The sequence below is a fragment of the Caloenas nicobarica genome, chromosome Z (assembly GCF_036013445.1).
Source record: "Caloenas nicobarica isolate bCalNic1 chromosome Z, bCalNic1.hap1, whole genome shotgun sequence".
Classification (NCBI taxonomy): Eukaryota; Metazoa; Chordata; class Aves; order Columbiformes; family Columbidae; genus Caloenas; species Caloenas nicobarica.
In genome coordinates, this window is record NC_088284.1 from 2,122,928 (window position 1) to 2,138,548 (window position 15,621).

At 44.5% G+C, this 15,621-nt stretch overlaps 1 protein-coding gene across 1 annotated transcript; it reads right to left on the reverse strand.

The window, feature by feature from the left end:
• Nucleotides 1-636: 636 nt before the first annotated feature.
• LOC136001854 (tetraspanin-36-like) lies at nt 637-13,486 on the reverse strand. Its single transcript, XM_065656555.1, has 7 exons — nt 13,355-13,486; nt 4,799-4,990; nt 4,387-4,461; nt 4,135-4,230; nt 3,474-3,626; nt 3,112-3,195; nt 637-2,237 (listed from the first exon to the last, which is right to left on the reverse strand). The coding sequence occupies exons 1-7, from the start codon at nt 13,412-13,414 to the stop codon at nt 2,151-2,153; spliced, it is 747 nt and encodes a 248-aa protein (XP_065512627.1). The 5' UTR covers nt 13,415-13,486; the 3' UTR covers nt 637-2,150.
• Nucleotides 13,487-15,621: the final 2,135 nt, after the last annotated feature.

Sequence of the window (15,621 nt, forward strand, 5' to 3'; positions counted from 1 at the left end):
ATAATATTTAAAGAGGCTGGTTTGTGGTTTTCTTTAAGACCAATAATTAAACAAAAGAAAACGTGCACTTGCTTGCCAGCAGAGTAGAGGCACAAAAAGTGGCGCTATATATCGCTTGCTCTTGTGTGAGTAAGCTTATTAACTCTATCATGGCAAATAATTGATAAAAAACCGCTGCTGAAATGCATCTTCCCCAGTCTCAGTGTAACAAACCAGCCTTTAATCCTATTTCCTGGCGCCCCTTGTGTTTCCAGCGCTCACGCAGCTCCCTCTGGCGGTTACCTCACCCCCGAAAACGAAGCTGTCATTTCCCCTTCAGTTTTTAAAATATGACGAACCGGCGCGCTCGCTAAATTCGAGATTTACCGCTTTCCGCACCTTCTGTGGAAACAGACCCGGAGAAACCGTCACAAAGAACCGGAGAAACCGTTACAACCCCCGCCTCGTTTTACCTCATGTCCTGACCCGAGTCTTTCCCGCCCCTCAGCTCCCCCGCTCTCACCGAAGCCGGCTCGGTCGGGGCTGTGAGGGGTGGAAGAAGCCGTGAGGGGGGTGAAGAAGCCGGGAAGGGGGTTGAAGAAGCCGGGAAGGGGGTCGAAGAAGCTCCCCCAGGAGAGTCCCGGCCGCTCCCGCCGTTTCAAACCCGCCGCGCCCGGAGCGACCGTTGGGAAGGCGGGAAGCGCTGAGGGGACCCGCCCCGGGACCGCCCCACACGGCTCCTCCCCACACAAAACACCCCACCGCTTTTATTAATTACCCATATAAATGCAGTTTATTTCGGCATTCAAACAGAAGACAGAGCCCTCGATAAACATTAAGTCGCTTTTCGACATATACATACTCATAATGGTGCATCTCCTATAGAACGTCATCATCACCCATTGCTTTTTACTCTGGGGGGGGGAATATAAATAAACAGCCTAACTTACCCTAAACTCCTTTTTTTTCCCTAACTAACTACAAATATGAATGTCTATTGCTAAAGATTGACTGCTTATCTCTCCAAATAAAAAAAATAAGCAAAACTCTGCTGCTTTTCCACAATTCCCTAACAAGGAATAGCTCGTAGTTCTCTCCTTCCCCAACCCTAAAAACAAGCCCAAAACCCCTGAAGAACTGAGAAACAGATTAACACACAAATGTGTTAAAGAAAGACTATCTCTAAAGCAGTGATGCCAAGAAGTGACCTTCAGCAGAACTTCAAGGAGAAATTAAAAGAGCAAACAAGTAGGCGTGTGACTCCGCCAGACAGCAAGTTATTGCAATTCCTCGGTACAAAAATGCATCATCTTTACATTTTTGGGGGCGAAAAGCGGTGAAACCTTTGGCGAGGCAGGGACGGCAGCACTGAGCCCTCCAGCCATCCCGTCTACGCAACCACACGAACCAACGTGTCCTGTGACTCCCATCCTCTCAATAACCTTTGCAACTTGTACATTAAATGAAGAGACACAGCCTGTTGCCTAGACAAACCATTAAAGCATCAGTAAAAGGAAACAAAAAAAAAATCAAAAGCGCTGCTTCATAAGCAATTTTTAATGTCAAATAATAATAATTAAAAAGAAAAAAAAGACAAAAAAAAACCCCAAACAACGCCAAGAGAGATGTCCCGAGGCCAAATGCTCAGAACACACGTCCCCTCCTAGCCTGGGGTTGTTCACATTTGCTAACTGCTTTAAAAAACAACTCAAATGTCTTTTTCTAGACTTTTAACAAGGTTGTCTTGCGCTAACCTCCTCTGCAGTAAACTGAATTACAACGGGTGACCATAAGGAGGAAAAAAAAAAAAAAAAATAAACACCATCAGATATAGAGAGAATATATTCTAACTCCCCGTGCTTACGAACAATATTTGAACATGGCATTCAAAAGTTTCTTTTGCTGTTTAACCACAGCATGGGAATCATCTGATGTTTGTGCAGAAAAATGAAACCCTTCCTGTGGTTTCAGTTTAGCAATTAAAAATAACATTTCTTCTGGATGTTTTGAGGGTCACCCGCAAGAAACTTTCCCAAGTCAAGACACATTCTTTCCATTTCATGTACATAAAATAAAATACTTAGCAAGAAGGTAATAAATTGTCCTCTAGCCTTCCTCTTTACGAGTCTATTTCACCATCAGGAAGCAAAAAATGTGATCTTTGCGTTTTATTAGGCAAATACGCCCGAGTAAAGCGGCTGATATCCAGTGTCTTCTCTCTTGCATGTCAGCACGCAGACGCTCAGCATGGCGAAGAACTGAAAAAAAAAGACAGAGCGCGTAAGAGATTTAGTTTTGCTGTATTTTTTCTTTCAGTCGTCGGACTTAACATTATCTGAGATGGTATCTGGGCAGATTTTGGCTTCTGCACTGAGTTCAGGAATGGGATGTTAAATAGCGAGTGTTCTGCAACGGCTCACCTTAGAGCCACCCTTTTATAATCAAATAAAAACCACTTTGCTGTTATTAAAGGGTTTAAACCTCCGTCAACAAAGAACAGGTTACGAATCTTGGGGAGCAGGTGGAGGGAACAATGACAAACCACCAGGCTAAAATTTACGGGTCAAAATCTTCACAAAGCTGCGTCGGTGTTTCTTCGATGCGCCGACTGTGAGTTTTTCATCAGGGCTTTTCAAATCTAGTTTTCACCCACAAGATGATCCGGTTTCCCATTTTATTCCAATCAATCTTGCAAGTCATAAATAGGTTTCATATTTCCAGTCCATTTTGATTCCAGGTCTCCAAGCACAGGACTATTTTCGGATTATATCTACACCCAAGCTTCACTAAGCAACTTTTATAATCCCACTTAAATATAGCAAAGATGGTTGTTTTAATAAAAAAATTCATTTTTAATAAAAAATTCAATAAAAAATTTTAGCATACCCAGCCTTTTGTAGTTCCTCGACTTGCCATCCCAAATCCCCTACTACCTTTTTGGATCCCTTCCCTTATCGTCATACAGACAAAATGGACAAAGTTGGGAAAAAACCAAAAGAAGAACAGACGACCATGTCTAATTCAGAGCCAGAAAAAAAAGGCTGTAGGGCCAACAGGACATGGTAGAAGAAAAAGCCCTGAGAGCAAAAAATAAACAGGATTATTTTCCATGAGGGAAGAGATAATTTTTACCTTTACAATGGCAAAGCCCAGGATTACAAGCATAGCGTAGCTGATAACGCTCTGCAGCCCCGACTCCACCTCCGCTGCACAGCCCTGCCAGGAAAGATATGGGTGAAAACTGATCAAAAGATGTAATTCAGCTGGACGTTTTGGGGTTTTACCTCCCTCGTAAGATCTGTTTAACCCACCACTGCAGACTGGTCACCCTCTTTCATCATCTAGGAGGTTTTACAGAATAACATGAGAAGGACGTTAGCTAGAGGAAAACTATGAGGAGAAAAGAGTACGGGGGACAAATGGCTGGAAAGAATTGGATGAATTATCCTTAAGTGATCACGGCCCAACTGTGGAACCATGTCCTTTATCCTCACCTGCGTGTCAAGGTTCTGGGGCTGATCCAGACTCCCCGTGCAGTTCTTCGTGTCTTGCCTGCAGCAGCTCAGAGGGACGCTGTTGTTACGGGTGACGTTAAACCAGGTTGTGGTTGTCCAGTCGCTGTAGTTCTTCACGCCACAACAATGAAGCTGCCAAACACAGGACAGTTACAGGGATGTATGGATATATATGAACATGAATGCTAATTAATGTTAAACCTCTCTTTGGCGCACTGGGCAAGAGCTGCCGTCAGTATAAGGAGCAGTACTTCAAGAAAGCAGCTGTAAATACAGTAAATCACCTCCCTCCATACATTATTTACCTCCTTATTGGTTTATTCTTCGTGAAAGCTGACAGTGACAGGTTGCAGGATAAGCGTCTTCTGTCATCTTTCTATTCTAAGATACAGGATTCTCGGCAGAAATTATTAATATGTCCTCATTTGGTCTGACCCAAAGGCCACTCGTGTCAACAAGGATATTAATTTAGATGAACTTCACACCAAAAGCCTGGAAAGGCCAACCCGGCGGAGCGGGGAGCGCCTTCAATTGCTACGGAGAATCAGATGCTAAACGCTGCCGCAGAGCCGAATTCTGTGTTTCGGACACAATTATTCCTTTCTAAATAATTCTGAGAACAATTCAAATATTTTCTTACCTGTTCTTGCAAGTAATCCACAACAGTAGACTCCGGATTTTTCCCATCATATTTGTCGAAGACGGAGCGCATCGTGCCTTGCACATCACTTTTTACCTATTTGGAGAGGAGGAAAAAAAATACATATTGTTTTAATGTGATTGTAGGATAGGGGACAAAGCGCAAAAAACCTGGATATATTCGAATGCTCTAACAAGGCAAGATCTATTCTTTACTTGTAGGTTTCTACAGAGCTGCTAATTCTTTGCTTACCTTTTCCCTATAAACAAATCCCAGGACAAAAGCGGATATTTCTGCAATAAAGATAACCAGGATAATGGCCAAGAACTGAAATTAAAAGAAAAAGACTGTAAAGAAGAATGAATTAAATTGCACATTACCTATTACATCAACTTATAGCAGTAAGTTATCGTTATCTGTTGTTGCCTCTCCAATCAATATAGTTTTCAGGAAATAATTTAGGAGATGACTGTGGTTCCACAGGATAAAATAAATAAACCAGCAGCCAAATTAGGTACGTTAGGCACCGCTTGTTGAGCTCAAAGACAGGAGTTGGGGGCCCGAAGTTATCGAACCTTTTTAAAAATCATTCTAGAAGTTGAGATTCGGGTTTCGGAGAACTAAACAGGGCGAAGAAGGACGCGCAAGAACGCGCAACGCTCACCAGCCCCAGGCCAACGCGAGACTCCCGGAAAGTGGCACAACAGCCGATCAACCCGATGAAGAACATGACGACGGCGACGCAAAGGATGATGACGGCCGGCACCAGGGTGTACTTGTCCTGCAGAAAGTTGTCGTAGCTCTTGTAGGTGTTAATGACGTAGCCCCCAACATAGCTGAGACCGGCTGCTGCTGCCTGAAACGCAATCGAGAGAGTTATTAGCGGTTATTTATTAAGCATCTGCCTGGGAAAGTAAATACGGAGCTTTCTGGATCGGTGCAATTCATACTTCAGCTTTAGGAGTAATGACAATAGCACACGAAGATCTAGAAGGAAAAAAGAGGTGCATCTGAAACTAGCTACTCGTCCAAACTGTAACACAAAATTCACTTCTCATTAATCACTTTTCTACTAATGAAGCACCAATTTAGCAGAGCTGAAACACTGGAGTCACTGCAGAGGCCAAGTTCGTGCTGCGTGCCCAAGATCAGCAACATCCCACCCAACGCTGCATTTGCAGGAATCAGAAAAAAATCCCAGGGGTGGGTTGTTCATTTGGGGCTTTTTTTCCAGAAAAACTCACCCTTTCCACTCTTGCAACAGCATTAACCACTTAGACGGGTGCTAATGTTCCTAATCTCAGCAAAACACAGTCACTCCTTTTCCTGGAGGAAACAGATTTTCTGCATCGTCTGAAATAAACTCTCCTCCAAAAGGATGTTTTGCCAAATTGAGGCCAACACGAGCACCAGTGGCATCTGCCCAACAAGCAGACCTGGAGACCAAAGGTTTCTATCCATAGAACTGGGTACAGCCCTGGAAATAACACCGAAAAACTCAGCAATTCCCTGACAATGGCATTAAAAAAATCTTGCGAGTTACAACAGCTCATCCACCTTCTAGAATCCCGCAGCTCAAGAAGCACCGTCCGTACCCACGTTCCGGACAATCGAGGAAAACCAGCCTGTTTGTTTTCAATAGACTCCAGCTGGATTTCATCACGAAGCTTATGAGCAGTTCACAACATCCCCCAGTGCTGTAGGTTTTAATTAAATCCAACACTCCTCACTTCGGAGCTAAGATTTGCTAATTCCTTGACCTCGTTTGGCTCCAGGTCTGGTTCTTGCTCTTCAATGACCCCCAAGTGCAGGGACATTACTTCAATCACCTCTCATCCCACATCGCATTCCTGGACGCTGCCGGTACCTCAAAATTACTGGGATCGGATGCACCGAGTGATGAAACCAGGATCAAACTCACCCTTGGAGACATTGAAAACGCATCAGGCAAGATCCTTTGCTGCACAAAGTGAGATACCAGGAAAAATAAGAGGATCGCTGATTCCCTAGAGGTTTATTTGGAAAGCAGCTCATCCAGTTCCTAAAAGAATTCAGAAGTTGGCCCCTTGGAAATCATGGAAAACACCCAAGTGACCACAGTAAACGAGTCGTCTGCATCCAGCGGCAACGTCACGGCACAACGTGCACAACGCAGCAGCCTCGTGACTTAGTTAACGCGTAAAAGTTAACGTGCAAAGTTAGTAATTTCTCATCTTCGGAGAACAGAAAGCTTCGCTCTAACCCAAACTTTATTAAGGCAAATACAGACCGGCGATATCACAGCAGGTTTTATTGCAACATTGTGGATTATCTGGAAGTCTACTAGAATTTCCAAACTTCTGCTTCCAAGCAGAAAGAGGAAGCGTAATGAGGTAAAAATCAAATATTTCAGGTAAAGATCTGGCTAAAGGAAGTTCCCATTTTTCCCCACAAACAGCCACAACTTTGCCCATGTTTTTTCATGCAAAGTGAAGCCTCTGAAGCCCAAAGATCACTCAGGAGTGGAAGGTATTTCAGGTAACAACCTGTCCCCTGGTTTATTTTTGCAGATGAGTCCCAGAGCTCAACTTCCAAAGCGTCAAGAAAAATATTTCAGAACACAAATCCCTTGAGCTCTCCCCTTATGCCTTCCCAGTAAATAAAATAATGCGGCGAAGGGATCCAGCCTGTTCCTAGATCTAAGACGAAACTTGTGGAGAAGCACAACAAGAAATGTCCTTTGTGCTGCTGAAAATAGAGATGAGGTCAATGGAAATTTTGCAAGAAAACCCCTTTTCACAGCTGAGCGACGGAGCTGTCGCACCCACCATAACTTGCGTCGTTCAAGGACCCAACGCCGGAATTATTTGCTCTTCTCTATCCCGTGGCCCTGACGAAAGCAGAAATCTGGAATTATTTGAGCATGAACAACGAACTCCTTGTTGGGGTCGAGCGGAAGGAAAGCGAAGCCGTAACAACCGGGATTTACGGCCACGCAAATAATTCACGACACTTTTATCAGTGTCAGAGACGCAGAAGGGGCCCCTTAAACTTCCCTCTACGCAACTCCTCTGAAAAATAAAAAAAAAAATACATAAAATTTGCACCTATCAGTCAGGCAGAACAGATAATTTTCCGCCTTCCCTTCTTTCTTTTGATAAGTTGACCTTTTGTGGTGGCTGGGAGCAGAAATTTGTGTTCGTTGGCATTTATCAGCAGAGGCTTTTTTCCTCCTCCCACCAAACCTAAATACGAGATAGTAAAGGAGCAAAACTAGCTCGGAAATTAAAAGGTGGCATTTGTTGCTTTGAGATTTTTGGAGGGTTTTTTTTAAGATTTCTGCCAGAATCCTCCAATTTCAAAGTGTTGATTTGATCATTTGGATCGTTAATGTGGACCTATATATATATTTTATATATATATACATAAAAATACACACTGGAAGAATTATAAATATCCACACAAACACCTTCTGAACCATTCCCTTCTAGTTCTTCATTAGCCAATCAGCTCATGGAGGGGTTTTTAGTTAATTTTAAGGCTTGAAAACCACTTTTTTCACCAGTATTTTTGCACAGCAGTGATTTAATTCAGAGCACCCAATACAATACCTGATGTCGATGTTTCACCTACAGAAAATACTCCACGTATTTATTTTTTTGTGTACAAAAAAACCCATTTTTGATTTACCTTGATGGGTAAATCCTCTGCTCAGTAGGGTTTGCACAATGTTTCCCTCATAAATAATTTATTTTATTACCCAACAGCCAGCATGCAGGGCAAGGGGAATTAATCTTTCCGGCTCCTTCGCTGCTTTGCTGTTCTACGAGCTTCATTCTCATTCACCACCAGATTTTCAAGTCCGGCGTAGCTGCCGCGTTACTCTATTCCCGAGGAGTCGACAGGTTTTTTTGTGACTTCAAGAGGAAACGAAGATACTGAGCACTTCTGAAAAAGTTTGCTTCATTTTATGCTCATTTTAACGACTTTCCAACTCCTGTTTAAAATCCCATTTAGCCCATGAGGACCATGCAGGTCCCGGACCCAACTATGACCATCTCCCCAGGTTTTTCGCCCCAAAATTAGGACAACTCTCGCTCAGCGCTTCCCGTCCCACTTCCCACATTCCTTTTCCTGCTCTGGGTTTAAAACTTGGCCGGCTGGGAGGGACCTCCCGGCGTTGGCTTCATTTCCTACCCCATTTATGGTGTCCATTTCTCTGAACGATAAATCAATTAGCGCTGCATTTGTGTGATGTGGCTTCATCAGGGGCAGCAGGTGACCCTCCTGAACAGGGGCAGTATGAGGTCACCAAAGAACAGAAGGGTTGAGGTGGGAAGGAATCTCTGGACATCATCTGTTCAAACCACCAAGAGCACGTCCAGATGGCTTTTGAATGTCGACGTTTGAAAGGAACCTCCAGTGTTTCAATTTCATCAAATTGTAGCATCAGAGAATAATTTGGGTTGGAAGGGACCTCTAAAGGTCACCTAGTCCAACCCCCTGCCATGAGCAGGGATGCCTTCGCCCAGCTCAGGTTGCTCAGAGCCCTGGGATGTCTCCAGGGATGGAGCATCCACCACCGCTCTGGGCAACCTGTTCAAGTTGGTGCCCGTTGACTTTGGGCTTGGTGGCACTGGGTGCCACCAAGAAGAACCTGGTTCCATCCTCCCACCACCCTCCCCTCAGGTATTTACCTACATCCATGGCAGGTGCACTGGACCCCCCCCCAGCCAAACCAGAGCAGTTTGGTTCAGGCTCCAGAGGAGGGAAAGGCCTGAGCCGCAGCCAGGCCAGGAACTCCTGTTGGGAAACCCACAGGGACATGGAACAGGAACCGAACCCAAACAACTTGTGGGCGCGGGGAGTCTCGTGCAGACTTTTCCTACTGTCTGCAATTTGACTACGAGTCAATCACTTTATTCCATAAATCCCACAGCCTGGATGAGCCACTTTGAGCTCTCCCTGATAAATAAATGACTCGTATGGTGATGGTTTTACTACTCACAGGTCAGTGGATGAGCCCAATTCAAGGTCAGTATTAATCATTTAGCTTAAGTAGATGCACACTAGCTATAATTAATTATTTAGAGATATAAAGTTGTATGATTTTTAATATACTCTTTGCTTCATGTTACTTGGTAAGCTGGATTTGCTAAAATTTTAAGCTCGTATTTACCAAAAGCAACTACACTAAACGCCCGCAAGATAAAGTCTAGCTTGCATTTTGCTGGGAAAAATGGGACTGACTGGGAAAACAACGATCCAAGGCTAACGCAGAGACATCTGCAAAGCGGGACCTATTTTGCACTTCGCTAAGAAAGTGTTTATCCAGACAAAACGGCACCTTCAAGGATCTGGACCCAAAATAATGTCTGCAACTGAACAAAACAGAGGCGCACGTGGAGTCAGGGAAAAAGGGTCTTGCCTCCTGAAAGTCTGCTCAGACTCTCAAGTCGTGAAAACGGTGATTTGCGAAATAATAACAAGTACCGAACTCAGCAAATTTGCTTTGGAGCTGAGAGCCCCTACCAAGCTGTTCTCCAAGAGCCTCACGAGGGACTTTACCACCCATCTCATCAGCCACAATCGCAAAATCTTTAAACCACAGTCTCCTCGTGGGAAGTACAGAGGTGGGACACGACTCTACTGAGTCTCCAGAGCCATGGGAGACTCTTCAAAGTAGATTATATCAAAATACGGGGCACGTTCCAGCTTGTCTTCAAGTCTTGTTAAAGAAATGTTTTATTTAGTTGCCTAAGCGTGTCCTCAAATAAAGGCACAGACTGTTAGAGCTTGCGGCAAACTTCAGCCGAGCACGGATGGATTTACCAGCCGCCGCCAAGCTGGTTTTGATCTGAACAGTCGGTTCAGCCTCTAGTTCAATATTTGCCTTCAGAACCACCCCAGTTTATCACTAAGCCGTTCCTGGCTCGGCCACCACATCCTGCGACTTCCACCTCATGACCTGCAAACCAAACAGCGCAAAGTTCACTTAGCGGGGCTGGTTTGTGCCTCTTGCCGTAAGGAAAAGCACAGGTTGGGATTCTCCTGCCGCGAAGGGATCCCTCCAGCTCCACGGCGAAGCAGACGCAAAGCTTTTGGGAAAAATAAAGGAAATGCCATCAGCTACAAGAAAAAGCCACTTTTTTTTTTTATTTCCCCTGGATAAAGTGCCCTCAAGCTCTGGACTTCTTGCAGAGCGGTAACAGAACAGGACGTTTCGAGCAGTTGTAATTACCAGAGGCATTTCTACAACGTCAGACCTCTCGTTTGGGAGACCTGAGAGACTCATGAAGAGACCAAAGTCCATAACCCGGCCACCCAACAGGTCTTTTCCCAGCCTTGGGGACACCCAGACTAAGGTTGTTCCCCAGAAACGAGCCGCAAAGGGTCAAGTTTCTCACCCCGTATCTGCATCACCATCTGAGCGCTTCCCCTTTCCCGACCACGCGGCGCTGACATCTTCGTTTTATTTTTATCCGTGCGACCGCTACACATGCAGCAAAGTGCATTTTCCTGAAAGGCAGTTGAGTTCTGCTTCCTGATTTTGGGCAGAATAGCGCAAAATCGGGAGGAGCTTTGTCCTTTCAAGGCACGCTCAAAGTTGATCACATCTAAGTGCCCAAATCCAGTACCAAGCCCCGTCTGGCGACCACTCCGGCTGGTTTTTTCCAGCAACAAGTTCACGGCAGAGCTAGAAATGAACCCAAAGTTTTCCACTTCCCACCCAACCCTCCTCACATCGGGGCAAAATATCTCCCAACCCTCCCCAGCTCATCACTGGCGTCAGCGATTTCGAACCACTTGCAAATGCAGGAGCTTCTTTTTACAGATACATTTATCCCGCCTAATTATTAAAAATTATTTAAAAGTGATACCGCAGCAACATTGTGACTGCTTGAGCTTCCAGAACACCCAGGAAACCACTATTAAGCTTGAAAAGGTTTTGGTCTTGGATGCACCAAGGGCACAGGAGACAGATTAAGCATCGACCAAATAGACAAATAGTCCAGGAGGTGACAATCTGTTTAATGACAAGTCACTTCACAAGACATTACCAAGAATATTGGTGTCTCCTCCAATCCTTCCACTCCTTTTTTTAGGTTAATTGAATTAAACCACCATCCCATCGTCATCCAGACCAGACCAACACCCATTTACCAAAATAACCACACACTTGGGCCTAATTAGTAGGTGCTAAAAAGCAAAATTGGAGGTGGGCAGATCTCCCACAGCTGGAAGCACCACCCAGGATACCTGTGTAATTAAACCAGCTTCAATCAACTTGTTTGTGGGGGTTTTGGACAGTCACAGCTGCTCAATTTCACCCCCTGTAGCAGAACAACCCACAAATATGACACTGAACCTGGTGGGTAAAAGACAATTTGCTTTTTCACCTCTATTTGTCATTCTGGTAAATCTTTCCTCACTCCTGCACAATGATAACAAAGATCCAACAGCGGATTTATTGCCTTTTTAGGACATTTCTAAGCAATAACTTCTGTCAAAGCACCAAAACTGCACTGGATGCTGAATACACAGGTGGTGAATTATTTTCCATAACCATTTCCAAGCTGGGCAAGATTCACAGCATGCAATGCCTGAGCACAAATTACTCCTTAAAGAAGAAATCTAATGTTTTTTGTAAGTCTGACGGTTTGATAATGATCTGGAGCCTTGTACTTGCAGAGCCCCAACTGTTAGAAATGATCTGAAAGAAAATAAAAGCCATTTCCTCCTTCCCCACCCTCCTAAAACCTGAATTCCAGGTTCCGCGGTTCTACTGCAGGAATGCGATTACTGCACGTAATGGTGGCGGCAGCGTCTAAACGCCATGGGCTTCGGGGCTGAATTGCTCTTCCTGGGGTAACAAAACAAAGGGTTAGTCTGGGTCACCCCAATTTTCGAGGTTATAGATGTGTGGAAGGATAATTACTGATAGTCCATAGATCCAGAGGACCTCATGGCTTCAATCATGATTAGCGAGTTTCCCCACAGCAGAAGAAAAGGTCCCAGAAACAATTCCAGGAGGATATAAAGTTGTTGAGGTTTTTAAAAGCCAAGCGATGATGCTGATCTGAAGCACTATGAGCTAAAGCTCAGAGGATTTCCACATGCAAATAGTGGGATGCTCCAAAGGCTCTCTGCGAGTATTTAAGTCAAAAAGCCACCGCGTAACAAAAATACACGGGGAGAACGCATTACTCGACATGCAGCAGCAAACGCGGCCTCCCACGCTTGCTTGGGCCAGCGATACAAGTCACCTCGGATACACCCAGAAATAAATTCAGCAATAAATTGTGCCGTAAAGAAACATGGGACCGGAACAGGGTGAGCTCCTCGCTCCAACCAGCAGCACCGCCCTTATTTACAAAGCAGGGCACAACACCCCACGAGACCTCAGGGTTTAATTTAAGCAATATTATACTTTTTTTTTTTTCCATGTAGCTTCTCTGTGGGAAACCTGTTTTCTTCCTCGCTTCAGGAAGGTTCTCTCCCTTCCCCACGGCGAGGTGAGGCGACGAGCAGAACGCAGGGTTCTCAACCTTCATTCTCAGGCTGTCACCGGCACGTCGAAAACGTCCCGTGTCGAAACACCATTTTGAAAACACTCAAAGCAAACGCGAACAACTTGGTCCCTTCTCCGGGAGCAGCAGCCGGGTGCTGACGGGGGGGATTAAGCTCATTTCCCCATGCAGGGGAAAAACCCCCCAAAATTAGGGAATACCAGAATAATCGCATCCTTTTCCAAGCCGCCACCTGTCCCCGCTGTCACCGTCACGACACGGCCATATCACGAGCTTCCCATCCCAAACCCCTCAAACGGAAGGCTAAAAAGTACACAACTCCACCCTCTTCTTTTTTTTTTTTTAATGGTCTTACTGAGGAAGTGATTTGGAAAGGCGTATTTATCGCTAAATATAGTTGGAACAAAATTCTCAGCCATTTTCCTGCCCCCAAATACGCCTCACCCCAAAGCGGGAGGGCGGCCCCTCAGAAACTTTAAAAACCCCACAACTTTTTGTTCTTTAAACACGCACATGCAGGGTTTCCCCACAGAAGTAAGTTCCCTAAGAACCTGTAGATTAAATAAATCGATTAACTACGCGCTTGTAGGTGAAATAAATCGATTAACTCTGGCAATGTTGGTTAAGAACACGGTCGCGTCCCACAGAACCGTCCCCTCACACCCAACACCCGGGACCCCCCTCAAACCCCCCCCCCCAAGTCTCGGTACCCAGAACGAGAGGCTGAGCAGCAGCAACACGGTCTTGGAGGTGATCACGCCACAGTCCATATCGTGACAGAAAAGCGGCGATTCTGCGACAAAACGAGCAGAGACCGACCGTGAGGCCCGTGTGGAGCCGCCCCCGGGCCCGCCCGCCCCGGCCCTTCCCGCCCACGGGGCGGCGGCCATGAGGGAACTTCCCCTGTCAGCAAATTATTGTTCACTTCAGGGTGGGTTTTTTTTTTGCTTTGTTTGGTTAGTTTTTGTTTGTTTGTTTGTTTTTTCCTCTGTCTCCCATCACCCAGCACTTCTCAGCCGCGTAGTGCCCGTTTTGCCACAGCTACAAGGAGGGTTTGGACACCCCAAAATACGTCCTGACCCCCAAAATATCACGCTGAGCTGAAACGGAGGAATAAATTTAACAGCAGAGTCAATTATACTGTTAAGCGGCATTCTTTATTTTATCAGCGCTGGGGATCATCCTCCATAAGTGCTCCAAAGACTGGCCACTCTTGCGTTGCTTAAATTCACATAATTATTACATATGCATTACAATCTTTGAAAATTTTGACATACATCTATACTAAGAAATAATTGATGATATTAGTTATAATTGTTTCGTTTCTTACTTGCGATACATCTATTAATTATTAGTTAAATATAAACTAAGCACTCTGCTTCTAAACAATGTGTTACTTGATCTTCTGTCTCCTTCTTGTCACACAGAAGGATCTAAAACTTGAAAAATATCCCCTCATTTTGCGTTTATCTTATGCAGAAAGCATTTATCTCATGTCGACTGGTTAATGGCCTTTTATAACTTAATCACAGTACACATTAATTTGGCAGCTTCTCTTCAGAGCAGCCAAAAAGAGAAGGATTTGAATTTGGGGAGCTGCAAAAGTCTCTTTATTTCCACTCGCCGAGCCTCGTGCTTTTCAAATCAAGCCGAAGGTGTAGAGTTAATTTTGCAAAAAATTGTCTCTTGCAGCTTTTGCTGAACCCAAATCCCCGTTCGGATGCGGCAATAACAAGTTTCCCGTCTTTGCACCCTCTCAGCAAAAATAGACGTGAGCCGGTTTTCTTCGGGAGACACGGACTTCAGATTTTCTCAGCCCACGAATTTAAGCCGCCGATGCTTTAAAAAGGCAGCGAAATGGTCTGCGTCGGCGGCCAAAATCACAGAAATCCTCACGCAGAACGTTGGGTGAAGCCGATCACCAGAATTAAATTCCTTTAAGAATAAAAATCAACATAAAGTCCGATCTTGCTGGCTGCCGACCGAGCTCCTCCTGCCAGCAAACCTGGCTTTGCCAGGGTAATTTCTACAACAGCAACAAATATTAGCAGAGTGTCTGATTGTGGAGTATTTTTTCATTTAAAAAAATATTATAAATCGGCATTTTCACTTTTCCTTGCAGCATGGCAGGCGGAGGTGTTAATAAAGAAAGGAAATAGCCTGGAAACCATTTATCTTCATAATTTTGTAGGAATGACTGGTATTCCGGGGGAAATACTTTGAATAAGAATGAAACAGCAAATTCTGAAGTTTCATTTAAAATGAAAGGTAAAGGAATAAAAGAAAAACATCAAAGAAACCACCCTGCCAACCAAACCCCATCTTGCTTTAATATCAAAACTTTGCTTCCATTTTTGCCGCTTCTTAGTTCTCTATTTTAGTTAAAAATAAAATAATTTCACAATGAGAATGAAATAGCGTTGTTCATCAAAGTGTTACCAGCTGCATGCTGCTTCTTTCAAAGCAAAATGTTATTAAAATCAACGGCGGGTGATTTTTTATTAAAGGCGGCCTAGAAAGTAACTTCCCAGAACAAGGATGTGCCTTGTGGAGACGTATCCAACCATCGCAGACAGCCCTGGTTTTAATACTCTGCACCATTCTCCACCTAATTAGCCTTAAAATCAAGAGATTCCCGTTGAACGTGGGATTTTAAAAAAGCAGCAAGCTGGAGATTTCACAGTCAACTTCTCAAATGCGTGTGGAAAAAAAGGAAATTAAAAGCATCTAACGTGAGAGCAGAAAGGAGGCTCAGTTTCCGGAGCCGCTCTCTGCCTTGGGACCTTTTATCCCTCGATGAATTGGGTGGGTTTGGCGGATTTAAATCTGAAATTGGTTTAGAAAACACGTTGGGAAAACAACAGCTTTCCCAGCGATTTATTTATTGTGTGGTTTGCAACATGTCAGCTCAACAGTTTGCACTGGAAGCTGAAATGTTTGGTAGGAAAAGGAGCTTTATTTACTTTTTCCCTTATCC

Excerpts from the sequence above, each read along its gene's own strand:
- LOC136001854 (XM_065656555.1), bottom strand. The coding sequence starts at position 13,414 with ATGGACTGTGGCGTGATCACCTCCAAGACCGTGTTGCTGCTGCTCAGC. Across the intron at positions 4,231-4,386 it reads GATTTGTTTATAGGGAAAAG|GTAAAAAGTGATGTGCAAGG; the intron begins GTAAGCAAAGAA and ends CTCTCCAAATAG. Across the intron at positions 2,238-3,111 it reads TGGGCTTTGCCATTGTAAAG|TTCTTCGCCATGCTGAGCGT; the intron begins GTAAAAATTATC and ends TTTTTTTTTCAG.